Source organism: Papaver somniferum, chromosome 8 (genome assembly GCF_003573695.1).
Source record: "Papaver somniferum cultivar HN1 chromosome 8, ASM357369v1, whole genome shotgun sequence".
Classification (NCBI taxonomy): domain Eukaryota; kingdom Viridiplantae; phylum Streptophyta; class Magnoliopsida; order Ranunculales; family Papaveraceae; genus Papaver; species Papaver somniferum.
The window spans coordinates 40,223,986-40,245,558 of NC_039365.1; the positions used below are offsets into that span (position 1 = coordinate 40,223,986).

The 21,573-nt window shown below is 37.9% G+C and overlaps 3 protein-coding genes across 3 annotated transcripts; 2 read left to right on the plus strand and 1 right to left on the minus strand.

Annotated features, from left to right (window-relative positions):
* The first annotated feature begins 7,259 nt into the window (after positions 1-7,259).
* On the plus strand, positions 7,260-10,055 carry LOC113306690 (protein NRT1/ PTR FAMILY 5.10-like). The gene is made up of 3 exons (XM_026555597.1): positions 7,260-7,869; positions 8,230-8,783; positions 9,140-10,055. The coding sequence occupies exons 1-3, from the start codon at positions 7,474-7,476 to the stop codon at positions 9,969-9,971; spliced, it is 1,782 nt and encodes a 593-aa protein (XP_026411382.1). The 5' UTR covers positions 7,260-7,473; the 3' UTR covers positions 9,972-10,055.
* A 994-nt stretch (positions 10,056-11,049) lies between these two features.
* LOC113306693 (histone H4) lies at positions 11,050-11,583 on the minus strand. The gene has a single exon (XM_026555601.1). The coding sequence runs from the start codon at positions 11,532-11,534 to the stop codon at positions 11,223-11,225; it is 312 nt and encodes a 103-aa protein (XP_026411386.1). The 5' UTR covers positions 11,535-11,583; the 3' UTR covers positions 11,050-11,222.
* A 6,898-nt stretch (positions 11,584-18,481) lies between these two features.
* Positions 18,482-21,104, plus strand: LOC113306692 (protein NRT1/ PTR FAMILY 5.10-like). The gene is made up of 3 exons (XM_026555599.1): positions 18,482-18,971; positions 19,399-19,952; positions 20,145-21,104. Exons 1-3 carry the CDS (start codon positions 18,588-18,590, stop codon positions 20,971-20,973), a joined length of 1,767 nt encoding a protein of 588 aa, XP_026411384.1. The 5' UTR covers positions 18,482-18,587; the 3' UTR covers positions 20,974-21,104.
* The last annotated feature ends 469 nt before the right edge of the window (positions 21,105-21,573 follow it).

Genomic DNA, 21,573 nt, shown 5'->3' on the forward strand with positions numbered 1-21,573 from the left:
AGTGTATTCAATTAACGGACTCAGTGGTCCTAAAGCTATTCTATAAGTGCATATGCACGCCAAATTTCAAGGCTTTCCCCACCAGAAACCTTGTTATTTTATGTACGCCAATACACATACCTTTTTATGCCATATACATGGCATTATTTACATTCATAATAGGATTGGACTACATTCTCGAATCAACATGCTACTGAGAGTATCATATTTGGTACTTAGTCATATAAGTATCATTTCAAGTTGCAAAGATCCACGGCCTAGTTCCTTGAACTGTATTCAAATTCATACTGGAGTAGCATTAAAACCTCAAATATAGGCCTGACATATTGCTCTGGACTCAAACCATAGATTACAACTATATGATGATCACATCATAAGTATTGCGACATGTTGGCTAAGTATAGCCAAGCTCATGGCATATATTGCATATCCTATAAAACCTTAGCCAGTTATAGATAAGGCCACAATATAGCTATTGATATTCACAGCGCTTTGACTAAGATAAGAATGGACTACTGGCTCGTATGAAATTATCTGAAAGCAATTGTCTAAGTCCATGACATGGCAAAACACAATCTGGCGAAATATGACATGTGGCATACCCACTACTGCGCTATGGAATAAGCCGCACACCATCTCCGGCCTTGGCAGTTGTGGCCAAGGCAATGGCGTGATCTCGCGTGTCATTCCCGACCTTGGCAGCTTTGGCCAAGGCCATGGCGTGATCCCGCGCGTCATTCTTGACCTTGCACCTTTGACCAAGGTCCTACATGCCATTCACGGCCTTGGCAGCTTTAGCCTAGGCCATTGCAAGGTCTCACGCGCCATTCTCGGCCTTGGCAGCTATAGCCAATGCCATGGAAAAACCACGCGCCCCATTCTTGGTCTTGGTACTATGGCCAAGGCCATGGCATGGTTCGCGCACTATCCTTGGCCTTTGGAAATCCCGGCCGAGGCCATAAAATATGCCACAACCTGCCACATACCTCCTTGAGTGTAGAGTGCACCATTATAGATCTCCTAGACTGTATGTTAACTTATTTAGCTCGTGGATAAACAATGGCCCGGGAATCTCTCTCTTATTGGCCGTGGCAATGGTAAATATGCCAAGATGCTATAAAACTGCAGCTTACCGAGCCAGGCGCCAACGCGTGCGCTATTTAAAGCCACACTGCGCAAAACCCTAATATGCCATTAAACTGTCATGCCATCTCGCGCCAGTAGCTTCAATTAGATCCAATACTAGTTGTGGCGTTGAGGATAAAGTTATTTTGAGTCATCTTTTGGATCTTAGCTCATTAGGCTCAACATAGCGCCACTGGGGGCCATGGCAGCGCCATATTAGGCCACTATGCCACTTACTATTTTATCGCTATAAAATATGCCATTCAAATGCCACGTAGTAATTTAGCACTCCAGTATCTCGCATGTAGATTTTGGCCTGGAATATTTTCTCTCCATTCTGACAGTGGCATGAACCACGCGCGCACTATGCCACTTTTATGCCATTAGCGTGCCATGATAAATAATAGTGCATTAACTTGCACCTAGCACGCCAAGTTATCCCGGTACGCCTCAACATGGCACAGGCATGCCCTAATCTCATAGATGGTTTCAATTGAGTTGTTGTAATAACCTCCATATTAAATTATTGAGAGTCATACAGAGTTTTAGTAGGAAACTCTAAATTAGCACGCCTATAAGGCATACAACATATCAACGTCTACGATTTAAGCCTGAATAAGATGAGATTTATGATTCATCAAAAATACCTAAGAACGTCAAAATACGTCACATGGGGGATTCTTCATGGGATATTGGTCCGGTGGTCTACGACAACACGCGGCGTGGCAACACGCCATGTGAAAAGTTAGAGTAGCGGCACGGTTACAGCGGTTAGGAGAGATGGTGGGTAAATTATATGAAACTTCCCTAAATTATCTCGCACTATTCCATTATCTCCATCTCTCCATAACCCACGGACTCCACTATTTACGAAATTGGCATTGTGTATCATAAACTAATATAAATAGGCTACTTAGCCTATTCAGAAAAACAGAACAAGCTTCATCACCCAAAAGCTCTGTTATTCTTCATCATAGTTTTCAATACCCAATTCATGCAATACAATACCATTGCCATTTTCTAAAAAGTTTTCTGCTTCCCACCCCTAAGATCAACCCATCTTCCTCTCCTCGTGACCAAAGCAGGACGAAACGGTTATTATAGTAGTTTAGGCTTGTCCTGTTCGATTTGATTTTTGAGCCTAAATGAAAGTACCACAGCAGTGCATTTGTTTTGCCTCGAAGTAATTTTTATGTATTAACAATGATCTAAAATTTGTAGATGTTAATGGAGTACCAGTTTATTAGGGAGGGTACCAAATCTCATAATTAATCTTATTATAAAAGGAAAAATTACCCACCTATTACGTCAACTTTTATGGATGGCATTAGTAAGTTACATTTTTGCGCCTAATCACATCGATATCAAATTGTCTTCCGTAAAATAGTACATGGCATTATCCATGAAACCATATAGATTATGATGAAAAGAAAAGGCTTACTTAAGTCACCACAAAAAATAATAATAAAGTATAAACTTAAAGAACTTAACCAAGAACTTAAGAGCAGTTCCTATGGGATGAACAAACATGATAGTTTGTTCATTTTGCTCCCACTATGGAATGAACAAACATGAAAAATGGATGTTCAAACCAATAAATTTGGTGATTTGTTCATTGATCTGGAGGATCTAGCGAGCGTTTTATGTTAGGACGGGCGATCTTGCCTCAAACGCCCGCGTTGTAGACACAATCACTGGCGTTCTAGACAAAAGCGCTAGCGCTTTTCTTTCGATCGCAAGCCCAAAGTTGAAACGCCAGCGTTCATACTAAAAGCCAACGTCTACTTCAATCCAACGGCTGACACTATTTTTTATTTCTCTATAAATTCAGTTCATATCTGGACTCAAAACTCACACCTTCTTCATCACTACCTCAAAATTACACAATTTCATATAGTCTCTAGTTTTTCTATTTTTTTTCTTCAAACAAAACTATTCATATCAACTCAATCTACTAGAAAAAACCTCATCTCTCCACATCTCATTTCTAACAAATATGGATCCTCACAACAACGACCACAAAAACAGACACAACAACAAACACAACAACGACCACAACAACAAACACAACAACAATCACAACAACAAACACCACAAAAATCAGAGCAACAAACACCACAAAAATCACAACAATAAACACAACAACCAAGAAACACAAGAATCCGTGGTGTCAAGTATACGATGGATGAGACGAGTCACTTTGCAGAAATTATGTATTATATACATTAGATGAAATCAATGGTATTTATCAAGAAAAAAAAACTTTTTATGATAATATTTTTCAAAAAAATTGTGAAGAAACAGGTAACCCGAATAGACGTGATGGCGATGGGTTGTCTCATCGTTTTTGCACAATTTCAGGACCGTTAGTGAATATATAGCTTTGATCACTCAAATGTGGAACAACAAAAAAAGTGGTGAAGGCGAACCGGATGTGGAACGAAGATGTCGCGAAGAGTTGCAAAGATCCCACAAAGGTTCCAGCTTCCAACATGAAAAGTGTTTCACTATTTTGAGGGTACTTAACAAGTTTAATCCATACCTGCTGGAAGGTCATCAAGTGCCTGCAAGATCACCATATGGTCCAATCTCGCAGGATTTTCAGAATGGGGGGGCTGCTTCCTCACCTGATGGAACTCCAGGTAGTCAGTAACAACACAACACTAAACTAGACGTTAACACCAACATCAAGAGAAGAAGGTGAGGGGGTTAGAAAGCTGCTAAAGCAGCGAGAGACGCATCCCAACGAGCGACAGAAGGAGGTTCAAGCGAGTTCAACTATGCTGATCACAAGGAAATGGAGATGCATATAGAGGCAGATAGAGTCACGGACCGTGCCATTGCTTTAAATAATCAACAGAAAAGTCGTATTTCGTGAGAACAATATTACAGGGGTTGTAAGCTAAACAAGTTACTCTCCTTGGACACCTGCAAAATGAATGTATGGCTAAGCAAATGGATGCGGTCGAATAACAATAAGTCCAGGCCGAACAAGTCCCCCATCAACAAACTGAAGTCCCCCCTCAACAAACTGGCCAGTTTGTGGATGTGGAGGATGACGAAGATGATGCCTCGGAAGAAAACGAAGATGAATACAGTCTTGCTAGAGTTTAATTCAATTCAGGATAGTCGTTTAATTTAATTCAGTTTAGTTTAGTTTAATTTAAATGTACTCGTTTATTTAAAATTACCTTTTAATATAATTTCCTCAATTTTAACAAACAACTTTAAATTAAAAAACATATTAATTAAAATAAACAACAACACTAAATTGAAAATTACATCTATCTGCCTCTCCCTCTCCCTCGCCCCCGCATACCGTCTGCTGCTCCTCTTAAATCCCAAAGGTGCTTAGTTAAATCTTGTCTTAGTTGTGCATAGATTCCCCGGTTTTGGAGTCTGTCAGTGGCAAGTCTATATTCTCTTGCAGGACACCCATGCTCTACCACAAGATTCCTGGTTAAATCTTCATCTGAAAAACTAGTCCAGGTTGGGTCACGCCTTGTTTCTTCAATGACCATGTTATGCAGAATGATACAAGGCATCATAATTTTGTTCATTTCTTGAATATCAAAAAAGCGTGTCGGCCCAGCTACGATGGCAAACTTCCTTTTCGGTATGCCAAAAGCGCGTTCAACATCCTTTCTGCATTGCATTTGTTGAGTGTTAAAGTACTTCATATCCTTCGAAGACGTCGGTCCAAAACCTACCTGTTTATAAGCTTGAATCATAGTTGACCATTCTGGAAAGATTCCGTCTGCTAGATAATAACCCTGAATTTAGTGATGAGCGTTGATGGTGAAATTACAGTGCGGCACGACCCCATTCTTAAGATCTTCAAACAATGGTGACTTATATAAAACATTGAGATCGTTATTTGAACCCGGGAGTCCAAAAAAAGCATGTCAAAACCAACAATATTAAGTAGCCGAAGCTTCCAAAATTACAGTTGGTTTTGGATAATGACCCTTATATTGGTCTTTCATTCAACCGGACACGCATGCCACGTCCAGTGCATGAAGTCAAGACTACCTAGCATTCCTGGAAAACCCCTCTCGGTGTTTTCTGCAGTTATTCTTTGAACATCAACCTGAGTAGGCTTTCTTAAAAAGGTTGGACCAAAATGCTCGACTATTGTTTCGCAAAACAATTTGAGATACCTAAAGGCGGCTGTTTTCCCAATACGGATGTAATCATCCGTGGAATCCGCTGGTACCCCGTAACATAGTATACGGAATCCGCTCGGTACTAAAGCCTCGTACATGTCGTGCATTATACTGATAATTAAATAAAGGTTGTACCTGATAAAGCTCAGCAATAATCCTTTACGTCAGGTTGCGGCCCATGCGGAATCGTCCCTGAAAATTCTCTTCGGAATAGACACGGTCATGATTAAAATAATCATGCATCAACTTTTCGTGGTAAAAATGTTGATTCTGCCACGTCCATCTTCTAGTCGCCACTTCATATGGCTCTAAAGACTTTGGTATGATCCCGGATTGTAATTGCAACATAAAATTTCGCCTTCTTCTATCTTGATCTGCATCTTCATCCATTTGACGCAAAAACTCCATACACATTTCTTTATTTTCTTCATACTCCATTTCATCCATCTCCATATCTTCCTCAAAAGAATCAAAATCGGAATTCATGGTTGAGAATTGAAAGCAATTGAAAGAAATGATTGATCGGATGAAAGATTGTTGTGAATTTGTGAGATCAAACTCGAGCCGTATTTATAGAGACAAAAACTAGCCGTTCCGGTGACCGTTGAAAAGTAGTCGTTGGCGACCTTGGTTAAAATGTCAGAGCCTCTTCTACGAGCGTCAACGTTGGTGCCACGAGCGTCAGCGTTTTATCGTTGGGCGCTAGCGTTTACATTACGGACGCGCGCTAAACTATATAACACCCACTGCTTTACCATAGTGGGAAAACCAGTTTGGTCATCTACCTTGCTCAAAAAAATAACGGATTTGGCCATTGCCATAGGAATTGCCCCAGGAACCCATATAAAACTTGGGGTTGACAAAATAATATTGAACAATCTTACCATTAGATCTACGGAACTGGTAACCCCTTTCGGAATTTAGTAACTCTTAGAAAAGCCTTGGCCCTTGATGTAAAAGGGGACCACCGCTTTTGGATTGAACTCTCTGGTACACATCTTCTCAATTTGCAAGGCGTATGTGCACTATGTTTATTGATATCAGTAGCGGTACTTTGTGCCAGTTAACGTTGACTGTGATTAACGTTCTCGGTGCCTGTTCATTATTAAGTATCTCACACTCACAATTATGTTAAAAGAAGAATTTAGGAAATGTAAGGGCAACAACCTCATGCCAAATTGTTCTTGTTAAAAAGAAATCTCTTTTCTTGAAGGAGCTTATCATAGAATTGAGATTGCTACAGGCAAGTTCATATACTCCAACATTGAACGGATGGTCACCTGTGACTGTCCAAGAGTTTTTTCCTTTTACCTCTTCCTTTTCCTGTTAAGAGTTGACCCTCCTCTGCCACGTAGGAATGGGTGCAATTTTAGATCAGCGCATATACAAGTGCCAAACGTGGGCTCACTTCCAATGTTAGTGTAAAGTAGGTATCAGGTTTTCATACTAATGACACCGATGATGATCTGAGTTTGAGCACCAAATATTTTATCGATCAAAAGGAAAAATATTTACTCGGTCTCTCCTAAGTGTTTTCATGACATTTTCATTTTTGAAGGCTACAAGAGATATTTTTTATGTGTGGAGTCATAGTTTTAGTTGTTAATTATTTATTCAGTCAAACGAAAATGCCAAATTAAATCTCTTGATTCATACCGTCCATTTCCTGAGGCAATTTCAAGAGTTACGTTACCTATACATACGAATATTTTGTGTTCACACCAATATGTTTCTTTTTTTCTTTTCTTTTTTTTGTCACTGTTCCCTTTTTCTTCTTCCTTTTTTTTTTTTTTTTACAAAGCCAACAACAAGGATCGCACACTCGTCGTACACAGTTGACAGTTAGTTAACGCCACTACCACATGTAGGTATAACTGAAGATTCCCGCTTTTTCCGTATTTTATCACCAAACTGTGTAAGTTGTAACTTCACAACTAAAAATTCTTACATTCAAAGAGTTTGGACAAGAAAGACGGAAAAAAGATAACTAAAAATGTCAAACTCTTTTTTATCCGAGAAATATCTTAGTTTTCTTGTGTACTTGGAGAAAGTGGGGGTGGGGTTATGATTAAACAATTCATAAACAAATCTAGTTTAGATTATTGGGTTATAAAGGAATTCCATCATTCGCTATCTGAAAATCACAAAATTCCATTTCTCGTAGAGAGAAACAGAACCAGATATGGCAGCAGAAAAAGGAGGAAATGATGAGTACTATGAACCTTTGTTGGGGATCACTAGTGGTAATCATCTGATCAGTACTAATTCCGGTACAATTGAAGGTGTTGTTGATTACAGAGGAGAGAAAGTGAGTATTGGATCAAATTTTGGTGGTTGGAGATCAGCTTTTCTCATCATTGGAGCTGAATTTGGAGAAACTATAGCTTACTATGGAATATCTTCAAATCTAATCAGCTATCTAACTGGTCCTTTAGGTCAGTCCACTGCTGTAGCTGCAGCTAATGTCAACGCTTGGTGTGGTATGGTATGGATGCTTCCGCTTCTTGGTGCCTTTGTTGCAGACTCTTATCTTGGTCGATATCGTACCATCTTCTTCTCTTCTGTAATCTATGTACTGGTAAGTTTTCAATCCCCTTTTCAATTTACAAAGATTTCAAGTTTGTTCAATTTTCCTTGAAGCTTTACGGTAGCCATGGATTCTGTGAATTGCGCCTTTTACACTTTCACTTTTACTTGTGCATGGCACACTCCAGAGATCTGGAATCCTATCGCTTATGCTTTACAAGATGTAAGCATTTTTAGGAGCCAGTGGTTTGTAGGGCCATACTGATTTTAGACCACAGTTATGACCTGTGGATTTCTGATATCCACATAACCTGGTATCCTAATATTGAAGAAAAATGAGAATAATTTAGCCAAATTTGAATGAATTGCCAGACATGATTTACTGCTAACAATATGCTTATGATTTGTTTAGGGATTAGGATTTCTGACTCTATCAGTGGTTCTTACTTCTCTTATGAGCCCCACCAAATACAATGAAGTGAATGGAACCTCTTCCGCTTCTCCTGCTCCTTTCTTAATCCTGTTGTTCTTTTTATCATTGTACCTAGTTGCAATCGGCAAGGCTGGATTTAAGCCATGCGCAGAAGCTTTTGGTGCCGATCAATTTGATGAGCGAAACCCGGAGGAGAATTCATCCAAAAGTTCGTTCTTCAATTGGTGGTATTTTGGATTATGTGTTGGTAGTAGCATTTCTCATGTAGTCTTGACCTACATTCAAGATAACATAAGCTGGGTTCTTGGTTTTGCGATTCCTTGCATTTGTATGCTTCTTGGGCTCTTTGTTTTCTTACTCGGAACCAAAACTTACCGGTTTAGTAAAGATGAGAACAAAGAAAACCCGATTTTAAGAATAGCTCGAGTATATGTTGCATCTGCAAGGAACTGGAGAGCTACTTCAACTGGTAACGAAGAGGAGGGAATCAAAATGTCTGACAATCAACTTCGTGTTGGTGCTGACCAATTCAAGTAAGTAAAATGATGTTTAAGTAATTTTATTTAGAAGCTCAAGTGATAGTTTTTACTGCATGATGCTTTACCTGTTGAAAGATGCCCTTTTCTTGCCTAAGACAGTAGATTATGTGCCCAATGTACACATGTGGTGTTAGCTTTCTTTCTAACAATACAAGATGTTAAGAAGGAGCTAACTGCTGTTGAGCATTTTCAATTTTGCACATGAATTCTACTCTGAGCCTCTAGACCATGTGATATTATGCGACACTAAGAAATTTTCATACTATGTACTTCTAATGGCTTATAGTAGAAAAATCCTTGACGAATTAAGAATTTGCGAATTTTCTAAATAAAACTTTTTGATATTATAGGTTTTTGGATAAGGCGTTGATCGAATTACCAAATTCGGATCAAGTTGGTTCAAATAAACATGGCATGTCCTGTAGTGTTGATCAGGTTGAAGATGCAAAAGTAGTCCTGCGTTTGGTTCCTATATGGATTGTATGCCTAACTTATGCAGTTGTGTCTGCTCAAAGCTCAACTTTCTTCACAAAGCAGGCAAGCACCATGAACAGAAGAATAGGACAAGGCTTCCAAATACCACCTGCATCCCTTCTTACCGTCAATTCTTTATCAATCATTATTTTCATCCCAATTTATGACCGTCTTTTTGTTCCTCTGACACGACTTTTAACCCGAAATCAAAGTGGAATATCAATGCTTCAGAGAATTGGTTGCGGCATGTTTATATCTACACTGGCAATGGCTTTAGCCGCAGTAGTTGAGAAGAAGAGACTTCAAACTGCTGTTGATTTCGGATTAATAGACAAGCCGAATGAAATAATTCCTATCAGTTTCGTGTGGTTGGTTCCTCAATATGTACTACTCGGTATTGCTGAGGTTTTTGCCATGGTTGGCTTACAAGAATTCTTTTACGATCAAGTGCCAGACAAGTTGAGAAGTATGGGTCTTTCCTTGTACTTGAGCATTTTTGGCATAGGGGACTTTCTTAGTAGCTTTCTCATCTATGCCATTGACAAATCAACTAGTGGAAGCAGTCAAGGTAGCTGGTTCCAGGATAACCTGAATCGAGCTCATCTGGATTACTTTTATTGGTTTCTAGCTGGACTTAGCGCGATAAATTTAGTTGCTTACTTGTATGTCTCAAAATTTTATCTCTATAAAAGAGTAAGTTTGATGTAAATCAATGTGAAATAAAGTAAAATGAAAAAAAGTACCTGTATGTGAACCATTGTATTTTACAGAAACGACTGATATTATCCTTGAGGTCAGTTGTTCAAATCCCTATTTTAGGTGCTTGCCTCTTTATGAATTTTTTTAGAAGAAAACCATGGCAACAATCATGCCTCGACCTGAAAGCATCCTGCATCCACATCCTCGATGGGATTTTTGCCACCAACTATGAAAATTTGTTACCTTGTGCATTCTGCGGTGTGCCATACCGGTAAAACCATCCTGCTGCCTCGTCCAAGAAGTAAAAATGCAAAGTAAGACCGCGTGGGAAGCTTGAAACCAGGGATGACTGTGAAAGATTTAAGGAATAAGGACAACTTACTTCCAGTGGACTACAAGTCTGTATGGGAAGCTATGGAAGAGTGTCAGAAGCTTGGCCTCACTAAGTCGATAGGTGTTCCTGTTCTTTGTGATGCCCTAATTTCATATTGTGATGCAATGATGCAAGGCAGCAAGTGGAAGTGTCTGAATTGGACAGTTCTTTAAGAGCTGAGGATACTCATCTCTCTAAAAATCACATTTTAGATCATCCCTAAAACCTGTACACCCATTACAACCACTGTGAACCGGAATTGTTTGAAGCTACCTGCCTAGGTGTAGTAGCTCAGGTCATTTTGTGCAGTCACCACTCACCACTGACTTAACCTGAAAGCTCAAATTGAAGAAATGAAACAAGCAAATCAAATCAATTTCACCAAAATAATAACCAGGAAACTGAGATTTCTAATTCATTTCCAAAGCATTACAAACCAATAATTCAAAATGTACAGAGCTCAATTGAACTAAATTGACTCCACAAACAACTTTCAATTTCCTGTCACTTACAAAATACTGTTTGAATACACATTTGGGTGATTCTTGAAACCAATTTTAGAAATTTTTGACAGTAAGTTTTGCATTTTATACAATATGCCTCTAGTCTAAGTTCTGAGTTTGGCGAGAAGATTTGTAGTGCATATATGAAATTAGGGCATCACAAAGAACAGCAACAATAAAGCTGAAGATTTAGAAGTATCTAATCAATTTCACCAAAAAGTAACCAAGAAACTGAAATTTATAATTCATTTCCAAAGCATTACAAATCAAAACAAAGCTCATAACAGCTTCGAATTACTTCGTTGTCAAATAACTAAACTTAGAAAATTACACAAACCCTAATACTAAATTTACAGAAAACCCCAATTTTAAGAAAACCAAACCCTAACCTCCAAATCCATAAAGAGTTCTCCCCTGTCGTTTCAAAGCATAAACGACATCCATAGCAGTAACAGTCTTTCTTCGGGCATGTTCAGTATAAGTAACAGCATCACGAATCACATTCTCAAGAAAGATCTTAAGAACACCACGAGTCTCTTCATAAATCAATCCACTGATACGTTTCACTCCACCTCTTCTTGCTAATCTTCTGATAGCTGGCTTGGTAATACCTTGGATGTTATCTCTCAGAACTTTTCTATGCCTTTTTGCTCCTCCCTTTCCCAAACCCTTTCCTCCTTTTCCTCTTCCTGACATTTTTTTTTCTCTAAAATTGAAATTTCTTTCTCTCTGGATTTTTTTTCTTTCTTTCTTTGATTTGTGAGAGATGGTGGTGGGTGGTGGTGGTTATTTATAGATTTAATTTGGACTTTGTCAAACTTTTGATATGGTGTTTGTACCGTTAGATAGAACGATGATCCGTATGAATGATATTTGTTTGTAAATTAACCGTCAGATTTAAAACACTGGTTTTCTATTGGCTGAATAAGAAGTATTAGGATTGTGCTTTTCTGTTTCTTATTTTCCTTTTTGTGTTTTCGCTTTGAGAAAGACATGACGTTCTCGCGCGTTGGATGGGGTAAGGATCCGTATGAGGGCTTTATGTTTGTATTATCACCGTTGATTTGGAGTTTGGGGAAAAGAGTGTAAAAACTAAAAACCTTGTAAAAATTCTCAATCTGTTCGTCCAAGGGTCTCGCCAATAAATGGGGTGGTTTTTTCACCAACTCTGTATCCAAAAAGGAAATTAGAGAAATCCTTGATATCCTTAAGATGGGTAGAATCAAATTAGATGACAAATATTTGGGAATACCCTTGTTTACTCATAAATCCAAGTTACATTGTTTTGAGCCAATTCTAGGAAAGGTAACAGTTAGACTAAAAGGATGGAGTGGTCCTTTCCCTAGCAGGGAAAGGGGTGATGATTAAACATATAGTTGACTCTCTAGCAACATACCAAATGTCTTACTTCGTCATCTCAAAGGAAATAACGAAAAAATGGACTCTCAAAATCGGGATTTTCGGTGAGGTCACTTGGAGGACAACGCGAGGGGATGGTGCCCAAAAAATTTCACTTGTTTAACATATCCATGTCGACAAAAACGGCGTGACGTATGATACAAAATCCTGATTCCCTAACTTCCAGAGTTCCAAAATCCAAATATTTCAAACATTCTTATCCTCGGTATCTCTAAACCAAAAGCAAACTTCTCATGATTCTTGAAGGGTCTATGGAATGGTATCAAAATAATTCAAGACGAAGCTATCTGGAAAATAGGAAATGGAAGATAAATCCAACTGTGGACACACAATTTGATCCCACATAACTCTCCAAATCACATAACTCGAAGTGATATAAAACCCATTATCGAGAACGCGGTAATAAAAGTTAGTGATGTCTTAAACCATGACGCGACTGAATGGAATACTGATTTTCTCCAACAACTTCTCCCTTTCACAAGTTGTACAGAATATCTTATCTATCAATCTTCATCAAACTCCATGGTACCCTTATCTAGCCTCTAGCCAAAAAAGGAAATCTTACGGTGAAATCTGTGTGCGACCATCTCACCAAAAATTCTTCGATAAACAATGCTCAATCTTTGAACCAAAATCCGACATGGAATAATATTTGGAGCTTGGACATCCTTCCTCATATTTGTGTCTTTGTGTGGAAATGTTATAATGGTATTCTACCAGTTAGTGGTTTGGTGGATATATGTGTATCGACTATAAATACAACATGCTCTATGTGTGACAACTATGTGGAAACGGACGAACATGCTCTCATACAGTGCTCGTTTCGCAGGGCTTTTCGACTAGGAATGAACTATACAATACACAACACTCTTGGGATTAGAAATTGGATAGAAAATTGGATAAACAATAGGCAAACCACCCAGTTCAACAATATAAAAGGAAACCAATTAGTTGCTATAGTAAGTTGGCATGTATGGAAAATGAGGTGTCTCAAATGCTTCTGAAATATCCAACAATCTCCCAAAACAATAATCACACTTATAAAAACCCAGCTAAAAGCTTGTCTCGATATTACCTCTCGTCTTACCCACCCAAGGAATGAAAAACTAGCATAATCTCACATTCGGATTGAAAAATATACTCAAACCATGTTATGCTACAGTTTATGGTACCGCAGGTTAGCTGTTGATTGTGGTCATAATCCTTACAGGTGAAGGAGGAGTCTGCAGGTGACAAAGGGTCTTCCACTGTGAAGTAAACTCTCTGGATGAAAGTGACATTGTGGGAGTGATTGTATTTGTGAGGTGGTACCAACAACAAAGAAACAAGATTTGCAACTTGGAGATCGAAGACAAAAAGATGATAAAGAATCTCAATCTCAAATGGAGAAACCAGCAAGCACCAACAAGTTCTAAATACATCGACGATAATTTGGATTTATTTTGTTATTTTAGAAGTTTTAATTTTATTTCCCTAAGGCAAGTGTGGATGCCAAAACTTATTTTAATTGCAAAGTCTTATGTCTCATCCTCTGGAGATGGTGGCTCGTACCTATCTTCTCTAAAGTGTATTATTCTCTCACAAAATAATACTACTCATACGCCAAATTTGAGTAGTTAGTCTTCTAAATGCAATGGTTTTTTCAAAAAAAAAAAAATTGGTTTTTATTGGCTGGATAAAAAATATGCGGATCACAATCTCTTTACTCTCTTTTTGATTTTTGTTTTTTCTCCGGAGAGGATATTTGGGAGCTTGGAAATGGGATAACTTATTCTATAATAGTTTATGTTAATTCAATTTATGATAATTTTATTATTGGTTTATTTGAATGTTATTTGTCTAAAATTCTTTCATTTTTGGGTTAAGTTAACTTGTGTTTGTTTAATTCTAGAAATAAATAAATACTATAAATAATTATTTTTAGGGAAACTGCTTATTCTAAAGGAAAATAAATGTTTAACTCGGGTGAGGATATACGTGTTCCATGTATTTGGAAGAACACCATAACCTCACTTTTTTAGCTTCCTAAAATCAAGGAAAGTTTGGTAATCCTTATACAAAATTAGAATTGCAGTGAGACAAATACATTTTAACCGTTTTTTATTGGATAACCCAACATGGGATGGGATATCCAAGGTACCAAACACGGCCCAAAAGTCTCAAAATGGCAGGGACGATGTCAGGATTTTTCACAGGGAATTAAGCTGGAAAAAATAAGCACGATTTATAGCAACAAAAGATAAAAACAAAGTTACATAACTTTATAATTGTCAAATGTTACACAAAACGTTCTTTTAAATCTCGATGATTAAATCTATGCCAAACTTCCTAGAAGTTTCTTTTTCAATATACATAACCATATAGTCTATAAGGATGCTTATCTCATTGTAAAAGTCTGGTTTTGACAATTTCCATTGTCGAAAATACTCGCTATGTTGTTGTCGTAAGAACTGGTAGGGTAAGCAGAAGTTCAATGTAATCAATTTTCCATTCTTCACCATCCATTCACACAAACGAAGATACAATTGAAGCAAAATCGGTTTTGATTCACTCGAATCAATTCATGAACATTATAGTCACGGCTTGCAAAGATTGCATTCCTTATTATACAAATGTATTTATTCATGAAAACCCAATTTTAGAACTTAACCCACTATAGTATGCAAATGGGTAAGCATACTTAAAGTTCCCGGACCTGGTTTGTTCGCCATTATGCAAACGGGTACGCATGCTGTCGTTCACGACCGAACTCAGTTGAAATCATTACGCATACGGGTATGCATACTATAGTTCTCGGACTTCAACTGTTGAAGCAGTACACATACGGGTATGCATACTAAATTCTTGGACTTGGAATATACCTGCAACAGTTAGCATACAAGTACACATGTTGTGTTATATCCAATCAATGGTTAATTATTCTAAACTCCCATTTTAATCATTGAAACATTCTTGGAAGACGAGAATAGCTGTCTCACACAAACTATTAGCTTCAAAGAAATTTTCAAGTGATCTAATGATCAATGCGAAACATTCTGAGTCTACATCAAATGACTGACTTACATAAATAATATAAAATGTTACCAGACGATTTTCATATGATCATCTTTTGACTTTCGTCAAGAATAAAAGACGAACTTTGTCAAAGCGAAAGCTTACCAACATATATTTCGAGAAATATGTAAGCGAGTTAAATTCAGCTCGAAATATCAAATGTGTATAAAGTAAAGTCTATATAGCTATACGACTTTTGTCTCAATAGGAGATAGAATAGAAATAGACTTCTGAGTGATAGATGAGTTCAAGTCTCCACATACCTTTTGTTAATGAAGTTCCACAAGTTCCCCTTAGTAGTTCTTCGTCTTCAATCGATGAACGCCGTGAAGTCTAAAGCTCAAATGCACATTCTATCCTAATCCGGGACATAAATATAAGTAGACTAGAAATCAAGACTTATAGTTTTGGCAACAAACAAGCTTGAGATAGAAACGCTTGCGAGTTCGATCGAGCAATGCTCTAACAGCTAGGTTATAATGAGATTCTTTTATATCACCGAGATATATACAGAAACCCAGAACAAATAAAGTTAGGGAGAAGCACGGCTGGAGAGCCGTGGACAGAAAACAGTAGCCGCAAAAAGGAAGAAGACTAGGGTTTGATTTTCTGGTTCCGTTTTAATTAGTGAGGATTTTATTTAGATTAATTTATGGCTTTTGAGAAAGCCATGTCTAGCTAATCCATATTAGGGTGAAAGCATGAACTTGTAGTTTGATTACATGTATTCGTGAACATGGGTTTTCATAATTTGAGCTTAATGTTAATGTTTATGTCTCTCTATCAATGTTTTACTTTCTAACAAGATTTTTCATGTGCTATGCCATGTATAGTTCATTGTTGGATTAGTAGAAAAACTCACTGAACCTAAGCAATAATGGAATTATGAATATTCCTTGACTCTTCATGCCATGTATGATCAGTGCTTAGAAATTCTACTTTTAGGTGAGAACAAATAATTCGTTTTTGATGATACTTGTCAATGATTCGTGAATGCAATATCTTCCGTGTATGAGTAGTTAGGCTTACCACTCTGCATGAGTAAATTCGAGACCCTTTGTGATTGAATACAAATAACTTACCTATAACAGATTCCCGGATCCCTAATACCATCACAATTTGTTTACGTTTTCCATTATTTCGATTTCGTAGTTTCATAATCTTAGTCACCAATCCACAAACCTATGAAATATATAACTTGATTAGTTATTATTGATATTAATTAGTAGTAGTATTTTCACATTTATCGTGGGAACGACCTGTACTTGCAATTGTCTGCTAGTTAGACATTGTGCACTTGCAATATATTATTGTAGGTTTCCCAACCTACCAATTTCGCAGAAAAGGAAGCCAGGCTTCAAAACTTAACTTATGTCTGGGAAAATCTTTATAGTTTATACATCTGATGAAGATACGTTTGAGGAATTTAATCACAAATTGTCAGAAATAGTGAATGCTTGTTGTTCATTAGAAAAAGACTATTCCTGAACGGGATATTGTGATGAAAATTCTGAGATCTTTTCCAGCTCGATACGAGTCTAAGGAACATGCCATCATGAAAGGAAACGATCTTACTACACTTTCCAGGAGTACTCTTGTTGGGAAGTTAAAGATCTTTGATCATGAACAACAAACTAAAGCTGATAAAGCTATTGCGTTCAAAGCACTTAAAAACACTGATGTACTTGCTAAAAGTGAAAGTGTTGGTATCTCTGAGAAAGAGTTTTTTAACGAACTTTCAGATGAAGATCTTGAAAATTCGGTTTCTCTTATTACAAGACAGTTTAGAGATATTATCAAAAAGAGGAATAAACGGTTCTCAAGAGAACATCCTTCATCATCAGCCAAACCTCATGATCGTATGACCCCTGAAAAGGATGAGGATGAGAGTGATGATGAGAATATGCCACAGTGCTTCAAGTGTAGAGGTTTTGGTCACTTTGCCAATGAGTGTCCAAATCGACAAAAATACACTAGAAACAAGGGTCTTGCTGCAACCCTTGATGAAATTAATGATAATTATGATTCTGAAGAAGAACAAAGTTCAACCTTAGCACTTCTAGATGAAACAACTAATCTTGATGAGAGTAGTGATACTCACATCAATCTTGACAAGTTGTTCGAAGATCCCTCATCCATAACTTTTGAGGATTTAATGGATTTTCTCCTTCGGAGAAATACATTACTGATCTTCCAGAAACATCTCTGATGTGTCTGACAGCTGAAACTGAGAGTGTTTCCGATCCTCTTCTCAACCGATCATGTCCTTACTGTACTATCGAAGGTCATGAACTTCAAAAATGTTTCGAGTACAAGTAAAAAGTGAGGTATGTCAATAAAATGCAACGGAGGGCGAGTCGTTTGACAAAGGCGCTTAAACTGTTCCAAAAACCGAACTCAGCTAAGGTATGTAAAATGTTATTGAGAAAAAAGTCAAGTCAAAGGGAAAGAAAGGTCACAATATGAAATTTACATTCCATTGCAGGAACCAAGTTGTGAGCTTACTGATGCTTCTTAGCAATTCGGCGAATGATTCACGTATAATTCACGAATTGTTCAGAAACGAACCGAACCACGTTTTATTCGCATATGACTGCAACCCGACCCTAGCACGCGGCTTTTCTGGGCTTTCCGCATTATTCTTGTACCATTGGATCCGCGAATAGTCCAATTTATTAGGTCGATCAACTTAGTGTATATTACACTCGACCAGGACCCAGTTAAGTCGTCGATTTACCTAGTTGGGGTGACTTCACCCGTAGTTTGACCCATTTTCATCAACTCCCACAAATGTTTGGAGAAAATGAATGGGGAGAGTTCCAAACCTGTGACCTACCACTCCCTGAACTGTCTACTGAACCACTAAGCCTAAGCTACATATTATGAATACAGTTTATTCATAGTTCAAAAATGTCGTAATATATTAATTAATGTACGTCGAATTTTATATGACGAATTCATATCTCTAAAACGATATATACATGTACGTATGCCATTCCAAACCATCATCGAATCACAGACCGTTAACCGAATTTATAATCCGTAAAAACGAATAATACAGGTACTATGCCATCCCGAACATTCCCGTACACCGAATTACTAACCAGGCTCGGGAGCATTTGCCATTTAAAAATATACATGACTACTTTTTTCCAGCGCCCACCAATCACATGTCCCAATTTCAGGGGGAGAAAACAAGCCGTCTCCGCATTTCGATTCCCCTTTGACTCTTGGCTCTCTGTTTTCCGGGCCTCAGATCTTTTCAGAGAAACAGAGATGGCAGGAGGTGGTTCTTCTAATGTAGAGATCAGCTATGATCAACCCTTGTTGCTTAATAGTGGTAGTGGATTTATTGAAGGTGTTGTTGATTACAGAGGTGAAAAAGTGAGTAATACCAATAGATACAAATTTGGTGGATGGAGATCTGCATCATTTATAATTGGAGCTGAAATGGGTGAAACAGTTGCTAACTATGGAATTGCTTCAAATCTCATCAATTACTTAACTGGTCCTTTAGGTCAGTCAACAGTTTCAGCAGCAGCTAATGTTAATGTTTGGGCTGGGGTTATGTGGATTCTTCCTCTTTTTGGTGCTTTTGTTGCTGATTCTTATCTTGGCAGATTTCGAACCGTCTTCTTCTCTTCTCTCATCTATGTTCTGGTAAGTATCCTCTCTCAATTCTTGGTTTTGGGTGTTTAAAATTTTTAGGATTATCTCCAATTTCAGACCTATAGACCTCATTCATTCAATTGAAAACTCATTTGTTATGCCCCAGTTTAATTGCAATTCGATTGAAGGAAATTAGACACATAAAGTGCTTCCTGAATTATCAATTGCTTCGAATTTGAATGTTGTCTCTTTTCACACCTTACAGTAGACTACTTACTGAGCTTTGATCTCAGGGAGTCCCAGTTTTAGCCTACAGTGAATAGGCGTGAACAGAACATCGTTTCTCATCTCGGAGTTGAGCTTTATTAAGTTCAGCTTTAACCATTTTCAACAACATTAGCAAGCAGTAGTTTTACAGATTGAAATGTAACCAGTGGATCATTTTGATTAACAGAACAATATTGCTGTGATGTCTTAGGGACTGGGGTTGATAACTACATCAGTTGTGCTTCCTGCTCATGATTGCCCAAATGATACAGCGAACAACACGCCTTGTTCATCTGCATCTTCTTTCAAAGTCATATTTTTCTTTACTTCTTTGTATTTAGTAGCAGTTGGGAAAGCTGGATTTAAGCCATGTGCAGAAGCTTTTGGTGCTGATCAGTTTGATGGACAAAATCCCGAGGAAGCTGAATCTAAGAGCTCCTTCTTCAATTGGTGGTACTTTGGATTATGCATTAGTAGTACCTTTTCCCTCTTAATCTTGACGTATGTGCAAGATAACTTGAATTGGGGTCTTGGATTTGGCATTCCATGCATTTCCATGTCATTTGCACCCGTTGCTTTCTTGCTTGGAAGAAAAACTTACCGATACAGTCTGAAAGAGGATAAGCAAAACCCATTATTAGCAATAGCTCAAGTTTTCATCACAGCTGCCAAAAACTGGAGAATCACCTCGTCATCTGATACTACCCAATTAGAGGAAGACAGTGTAATTCCTCATCACAATCGTGTTGGTGTTCATCAATTCAAGTAAGAGATACTTATCTCATTTTCCTTTCCTTTTTTGAACACTCTATACTATCTGAGGTTAATTTTACATGGGCCTGAATCTTTTGAAGCATTAGATACAACACTTTTAGTGGTGATATTATATGCTAGAAGTTATACACGAGTCCCTTTTTTTGGTACAATTTTATTAATTGGTTTAGTTACAAATTTTAGGTTCTTGGACAAAGCACTGATTGATACAACAAGTATTTCCATGGAATCGAGGGTGAACGAAAAACCATGTAGCATCAGGCAAGTTGAAGATGCAAAGGTGGTGCTACGTTTGGTTCCTATTTGGACAACTTGTTTGATTTATGCTGTTGTCGTTGCTCAATCCACCACCTTTTTTACTAAGCAAGGTAGCACCATGGATAGACTAATAGGATCAAACATCCAAATACCACCCGCATCACTTCAAGCCCTTATTAGCTTGTCAATCATTTTCTTCATGCCCATATATGATCGTGTATTTGTCCCTTTTGCTCGAAATTTCACTGGAGAACCCAATGGAATAACAATGCTTCAAAGACTCGGCTGTGGTATGTTTTTATCTACCCTAGCCATGGTGGTAGCAGCTGTTGTTGAGAAGAAAAGACTTCAAACCGCTGTAGATTTTGGATTGATTGACCTGCCAAAAGGAACAGTTCCAATGAGTGTTTGGTGGTTAATTCCTCAATATTTATTGCTCGGTCTTACTGAAGTTTTAACCATGGTTGGCTTGCAAGAATTCTTCTACGATCAAGTTCCAGACGGGTTGAGGAGCATGGGTGTTTCCATTTACTTGAGCATTTTTGGCGTGGGAAACTTCGTAAGTGGTTTTCTCATCTCTGTCATAGAGAAGGTAACTAGTGGTTGCGGTCGGCATAGCTGGTTTCCTGACAATCTCAACCGTGCACATCTTGATTATTTTTATTGGTTTCTGGCGGGACTTAGTGCCGTAGACTTGGTTGCTTACTTAAACTTTTCTAGTTGTTATGTTTATAAACGCAAAGCTTCAGCATAAGGGTATGTTAAACAACTCAAGCTTGTCAGTATCCTTTATTAGCAATTTTCTTACTGCTTTCCTGTATAGTTTTTGAATGACTATGTTGAATCTGTATAAAGCTAAATTGTGACCACCGCTCCATTTGATCATTCCATATTCTTAATCCCGAAACTGACCTGTCAATAAAGATAGTCTAACCATCCATGAATTTTATATTTTTCACTTGAGTGCAGTTGATTCCATAGCTAACTACAGGGAGTCTTGGTTAACTTGATTTGCGGAGAGAGTGCATGACATCACCTTAAGGCTCAAGTCCTAGCTGCATAAGACGGTAACTAGTAAAACATTTTCAGGAAACAATGATACGTGTTTCCTAGAAATTCAAACTAACCCGCTTACCAATTGGCACAGAAAAATGTCAGAATCTCTCTGTGATCGAGATCCCTCGCTTTTTAAGAATGCCCCTTTTAATTTTTATCCATGTCTACACACATATTAAGCTCTAAAAATCCAAGGTAATAACAAGTAATTTATTTACAAAACACCAACCATAGCCCAAATAAAAACTACGGTCCGCGAGTTATAACCCCAAAGGTGTCACTATCCATCCACGAAAAA